At 34.1% G+C, this 6,949-nt stretch overlaps 1 protein-coding gene across 1 annotated transcript; it reads left to right on the top strand.

The window, feature by feature from the left end:
* The first annotated feature begins 222 nt into the window (after window positions 1-222).
* On the top strand, window positions 223-5,728 carry LOC145589879 (protein DETOXIFICATION 46, chloroplastic-like). Its single transcript, XM_081646576.1, has 14 exons — window positions 223-730; window positions 829-923; window positions 1,893-2,001; window positions 2,175-2,230; window positions 2,884-2,939; window positions 3,110-3,248; window positions 3,371-3,508; window positions 3,597-3,665; window positions 3,768-3,878; window positions 4,212-4,340; window positions 4,446-4,523; window positions 5,007-5,078; window positions 5,190-5,252; window positions 5,347-5,728. The coding sequence occupies exons 1-14, from the start codon at window positions 277-279 to the stop codon at window positions 5,446-5,448; spliced, it is 1,671 nt and encodes a 556-aa protein (XP_081502702.1). The 5' UTR covers window positions 223-276; the 3' UTR covers window positions 5,449-5,728.
* Window positions 5,729-6,949: the final 1,221 nt, after the last annotated feature.

Here is a 6,949-nt window from a genome sequence, read left to right as displayed (position 1 = left end):
CCCAAAGAGATACAACTTAACCATCTATTTAAAAAAAAAAAAAAAAAAACTTAATCATAAATGATTTGATTTTTTAATCATTTTGGAGTATTGAACCAACTAACTTCAATACTCCAAAGTCCAAACATAGCAAATTCCAAATGGTACATCCTCACTTGCTTAGCTCCACATAATTCGATTTCTATCGTACTTCACTTGCATACTTGCATTACATCAGTTTATTCCGTTATCACCAAATCTTTCTCCAATTCTTTTGACAATAATACACCAGCCAAAATGCAATTCAAAGCCATACTTTCCCCTACTCTTAACATTCAAATCAGTATTCCCACTATTAAACATTTATCTTTCTCATCCAATTTGCAGCGCCCTAAATCCTTCCTCCAACCCTTCAATTTATGCTTTCCTGAATTCCATCCAATTCCCAGAAATTTGCAAAAAAATGGCTGCATTAGCCCTAGCCAAGAATTTCTGGGTGATAATCTTCAAACCCATGAACCAGAGCCCGAAATTAGTAGTTTTGAGACTAACCCAGAAATTCAAAACCTTGAATTTTCAGAACCCACTAATGAAGCTGAAGAATTTGCTAATCAAGGTACATGGGATCAAATGATTGAGATTATTAAGTTTTCTGGGCCTGCTACTGGGCTTTGGATTTGTGGGCCTTTGATGAGTCTCATTGATACTGCTGTTATTGGCCAAGGCAGCTCTCTTGAGCTAGCTGCTTTAGGTAATTTTGAGTCTGATTTTTTTTTTTAAATAATGATTATGATTATAAGGTTGATTTAATATAATGGTGATTGATTTTATATGTTAATAAATGGGCAGGTCCAGCAACTGTACTATGTGATTATGTTGGATTTGTGTTTATGTTTATTTCAGTTGCAACTTCCAATATGGTTGCTACTTCACTAGCTCAAAAGGTCATTTGCTTTACCATCTTATAATTCTTACTTTTATGTGCTTACCAAATTGTAATAGTTTTTCATTGATTAATTATATGTCAATTGTTGAAAGGGCAGGTTTAGTAACTGTGATTTGTGATGTTGTGTTATTAAGGAACGAGATGTTTATCTTAATGAGAATGAATTTATGTGTAATATGACAAGCTAAGTAACATCTTAATAATGCAATCTCATTCCCAACATTGTGTTTTTAAATAAGGAAATGTTGAGTACCATCTAATACCTCCCCCAAGTGGTAATGGACGGTAATGAAATATGTGACGAAAGAGAGAGAGATAATTTTAGGTGATCTAGCATTACCACGAGAATGAACATTGATTTTTCTGACAAATTTATGTACAAATTTATTCTTATTACGTCCATTTATTACCAGTGATCAAATGTGCTGTAAGTTTTGTAAGGCTTTGAAAGATGAACTGTTGCAGAATTGGTATTATTATTATTATTATTATTATTATTATTATTATTATTATTATTATTATTATTATTATTATTATTATTATTATTATTATTATTATTATTATTATTATTATTATTATTATTATTATTATTATTATTATTATTATTATTATTATTATTATTATTATTATTATTATTATTATTATTATTATTATTATTATTATTATTATTATTATTATTATTAATGTCCAATTGAGTTTTACTTACTCGAGAATGAAATGTATCTATTTGATATTTTTGGATATTTTTTCATCAGGCATAATGATTGTTAATGTTAACTACATCAAACATAGACAACATACACATGCCATACTTTATACCAATGTTGGTGGGAATTGGAACTATCTGTGAACAACAATGACTATCAAATCAGCCTGTGTAATCTACTAATATGCATATAGTGTGATTCGCAATTGCTGTTTAATATTGCACACAAAGTCACGATTCACTTGCATGTAATTGAAACAGGATGAGGATCAAGTGCAGCATCAGATATCCATGTTACTATTCATCAGTCTGGCAAGTGGATTGCTGTTGTTTTTGCTGACAAAAGGCTTCGGTGAATGGGCTTTAACTGGTAATTGAAACTGGAACAGGAACTTTGTTGCTACCACGTCCACGTGCCAACTTCTAATGAAAACACCTTATTTTCTGTCTTGATTTTGATTTCCGCTGTTGAGTAGATTGTGTTGTTTCACCATCACCAGACTGCCACCATCTCATTTTTCATATCTCCGTGTTTTCGTTCAGCTTTTGTGGGAGTTAAGAATGTGAATCTTGTATCTGCTGCGAATTCGTATATACAGGTTTGTTACTTTTGATATGTGTTCTATCTGTTTACTCTGCTTAGGAATTAGAGGATGTTGTGCATTTGATAATGTGCAATGTTCATCTGAATAGGAGCATTGTCAGAACACTCAGAAATGCTAATAAATTTCACTATGCTTTTAGTGCTCAAATACTCCCAAATAAGATATGGTATATATATGACATATCTTGAGTAGTTTGTAGAAAATTTGTGCATTCCTAATTTGAATGTGTGGTCTTCTTTCTCAACTAACATCTACTACGTATTAAGTATATTTTAGACTGTGAATGGGAAAAACTGGAGACCCTTTATAATGAGTAACAATGTCTTTTCTTTGCACTAAAAGATTATTTATGTTCTTTCAATAAGTTGCTGACAATCATGCTTTGCAAAATCAACATTTGAATAAACTTCACTACCATTGTAGTAGCTTGTTTTTCTGACTCATAAATGTTCAACAAGGATACAAGTGAACTCATGCCCTATTAAATGTTTTTCAAATTTTTCTTTATGTCTTTCAAGTAACTGTACACTCACATCTTATATTTTTTTTAATACCAAAGTTATCTGGCACGTAAGTTTCCTTCAGCTTAATCATTGTATTTTTTATTTATTTATTTATTTTTTTTTTTTTTTTGCATGGGTTGATAGATTCGTGCCTTAGCATGGCCTGCCATTCTTGTTGGCTATGTTGCTCAGAGTGCCAGGTAAAACACACTGCATATTATTTACCTTTATATAATCGGTTGCTTTTAGCACCTGGCCTACAAAAACACGCAATTGCCATTTGTTGTATTAAGCATGTTATTTTTCTTGTTTATCAACAAAAAGCCTAATTATATGCCTAATGTATTGATGTCCTGCCTCTAATTTCCAGTCTAGGCATGAAAGATTCGCTGGGACCATTGAAGGCCCTGCTCATTGCCAGTGCTCTCAATGGCCTTGGTGATATAATACTCTGTACCTTCTTAAATTATGGGATAGCTGGTGCAGCGTGGGCTACTGCAGCATCACAAGTGTGTTAACTGAATAAAATCTTTGTTTATGTATCAATGTTTAGCCAATTTAGTCGTTTCATCATTCCATTGTCTACATGTTTGTATTCACCATTTTTTAAATCGTGGGAATGATCTTTCAGATTGCTGCAGCTTATGTGATGATTGATGGTTTGAATAGAAAAGGTTACAATGGGTATTCCTTTTCAGTTCCATCACTTGCTGAACTGCAAGTGATAGCTGGGATTGCTGCCCCTGTCTTTGTAACCATGGTTTCTAAGGTTTGACCATTATAGTAACTTCACATCTGATCCTAGCATTTTTTTTTACTCCTAATTAATTTATGTAAGCTATCCCATTTCGTGTCAGGTGGGCTTCTACGGTCTACTTATATATTTTGCTACGTCTATGGGTTCGCATGTAGTGGCTGCTCATCAGGTGAGCTAAACCTGCCTAATGTTCAGGGATCTCCAATTCTATTTTAATTGCAGACTCCTATCAAACAGGTTATATGCTCTCAACTGACGGACTGCTGTGTAGGTGTTGCTTAATATATTTGGCATATGTTCAGTATGGGGTGAGCCCCTTTCTCAAACTGCACAATCATTTATGCCCGAGCTATTGTATGGAGCCAACCGAAGTTTAGTAAAGGTAATTGTTATCCATGACATTGTCATTACAAATCCTCCTGTTGTTTTTCAATAGCTTTAATGAAACACTTATTAACTCATGTGTTGAAGAGAGGGATGAGAATGTTCACCCATGTGATGAGAATAGAAGGAATGTGAACCTTCTTTAATTTTTTGACTGAAATGGAAAGTGTGAGATATTGGAAATATACAGAATGTGCCTTATTTGTTGGTATAACTTTAACATCAATACATTATATGCAGTAGGTACAGCCAAAATCTTGAAGTCATTCCTTATTTCCATTTAAGGTTTTAAAGATATCCTAACTTTCATGTAGTTTATTTTTACAAACAGGCGAGATCTCTATTGAAGTCTCTTCTGATAATAGGAGCATTTCTTGGACTTCTTCTAGGAACTGCCGCAACTGCGGTCCCTTTTGTTGTTCCAAATCTCTTCACATCTGATACAATAGTGATAGGAGAGGTTGGTTGAATTTGTTACAATCTTCGCCCATTCTGTATCTTGGTGTCTTAAGGTTTTGAACCATGTCCACATCCTTTGGAATAACGGCATTGTCTCTGTATGCAGATGCGCAATGTTTGGATTTGTTTCTTCCTGGCTTTGAGTGTGACACCTTGTATACTCCCCTGTGAGGGTACATTGCTGGTAAAATCTAACTTGCTTCCTTGTTTCATTGAATATTATCTTTTTCATTGCGATGAATATAGTTTTCCACTTGTGGAGCTGTATATAAAAGTATCACACTCAATTTGTTGGCTGGCATCCTGTCAATTGTTTACCCAACTGGGTTAAATCTGACTAAATCTAACTTGTAAATTTGTAATCTTGATATATAAAAGTCCCTGTAAAGTTAGCCTATAATTCTTTCCCACAAATTGAGCTTTACAGACCTCAACCTGACTGAGAAAAAGGACCAAATGTGAATATCATTTCAAAAACCCAATAAAATATGGTGCAAATAAGCATTCAAATCCAGAAATCTATGATGATAGACCCAAACCCAACTCTGCTGACCCGTTTGACACATGCTGCTTCATTGTCGTCTTGTGTTTAATTTCTGTAGCTATTGATATGATGATCAAGTAACAGATTAAAAATTTGAGATGTTTCGCTTTTTTTCATGTGAAGGCTGGCAGGGATCTCAAATTTATTAGTGTATCAATGAGTGGATGTTTCGCTTTAGGCGGAATTGTATTACTGGTATTCTGCTGATCTTCCTTAGTATTAAAAATATCTTACAATCATAAATGTTATCCTCTCCTCCTCGGGTGAAATTGATGCATATCCCTGCCTTTGTTCAAAATCTGACAGCTCGTGAGAAGTCAAGGATTAGGCTTATTAGGCTGTTGGAGTGCCCTTGTTGGATTTCAATGGGTACCTTTCTTTTCTCAAGTTTGTTGTAACTGATATCTGTTCAGAGCAAGTCATTAGGCATCTTCTGATCAATTTTCTCTCATACAATACACAGGCACGCTTCTTGATTTCTCTTAGGCGCCTTCTTTCTCCTAATGGCGTACTATTCTCAGAGGATCTTGATTGTTTGAGATTGGCCGAGCTTAAAGTTGCTTAGGTAAAGATTCAACAAACACCTTCAGCAAATTCTTTTCATTGGTTAAACACTTAAACTACCTTCAGCAAATTCGAGTAAGATGGATTTGGTGCTTCAGGGTTTGTACAATCATAAAACTATTACGTACATTTTTTTCTTTATTCCATACTGTTTGCAAGAATTGCAACTGTATCCTCTGATACTCTAACATTAGAGTCTCAGAGATAGGAGTATACATATAGCTTAAACTGAACTGTAATCAACTATCATAATTCATTTTTTTGGGATTATTTGCAGAAAATCCACCCCCTTTTACCCCATGACTTCTTGTGTTATGTTCGATCTCACAACCTTGATTAATGCATACGGAAACTCACAATCAAAAACTCATTATAAACATCAAACTGATACATAAACGGAGTAATTCAGTACAAACTAGTGAAGCGAACCGACACAAGTTTAGGGGTGATTGTAGGGAAAAAAAAAAAAAAAAAGGGGGCAACTAAAGAAGCTGAATTCAGTCTTAAAAAACTCGTGTTCAACCTTTGCAAGAAGAAAAGAGGCATGCTTCCAAAGTTTGTAAGTTCTTTCTTTCGAAATATCAGTGGTTAATATTTGGGAGGATTGGGACTTAGTGTATTGTTTTGTTTTGCATTATTAATTAATTATGTTGGGTCAAATCTGAAATTGGATTACTTGGTATTTGGTGTTACAATTGTGGTATATCATCATATATGGTCCCATAGAAAGCGTGCGAAACGGCGTAATGGACGAGAGGTGTGAAGTTATGCTTGGTAATATAAGTACTTTTTTTTGGCCTTTTTGTGTGGGAAAGGCCCGTGAGCTTTTAAAAATCTATAGAAGTGACAAAGGAAATACAGTATTCAATTTTAGAGAGTAACGGAGCAGTCATTTTTGTCTGGATCGGGTCATTTTCAGATTTAATGGAAATCAATTTACTATGAAAAGTAGATAAGTTTCGATTATACTGCGTATTTATTTATTTTGGTTCAAATCAATTGCAATTTGAGTCATCTAATTTTAGGTACAATTTTGCTGAATTAACCATTTAAGTCAGCAAATCGGGTTATATTGTTTGGGTGTACTTTTACATAGTATGACTACTTAAGTGCCCACTTCGCCCCACCCCACCTCCCCTATTTATTCATAATGAGCATGACGTGATTTAAAATTGGTCGGATTGGAATTTTTAAAGATGGCACCGGCCTACCCTGACAAGCTGAATCAAGATACAAAAGGCACAATTACTACATATGGGCATATCAAAACTCAAAACTCTAAAATTTTGACATGAAATAAAAATTATAAAAACATGACACGATCTGACACGATAAAAACATGGGTCTGACAATCAGGTCAATCAAATCCCCAGCGCGATACCTCAAACACAAACCACGACCCAAAATTTCCATATTAGAATTCTCCAACCCCGATGCCCAATAACACAACCCTAATAATAATAATAATAATAATAATAATAATAATAACAATAACAATAACA

Source organism: Chenopodium album, chromosome 17 (assembly GCF_948465745.1).
Source record: "Chenopodium album chromosome 17, dcCheAlbu1.1, whole genome shotgun sequence".
In the NCBI taxonomy this organism is placed as follows: Eukaryota; Viridiplantae; Streptophyta; class Magnoliopsida; order Caryophyllales; family Amaranthaceae; genus Chenopodium; species Chenopodium album.
This window is presented reverse-complemented; position numbering and strand designations above follow the sequence as displayed.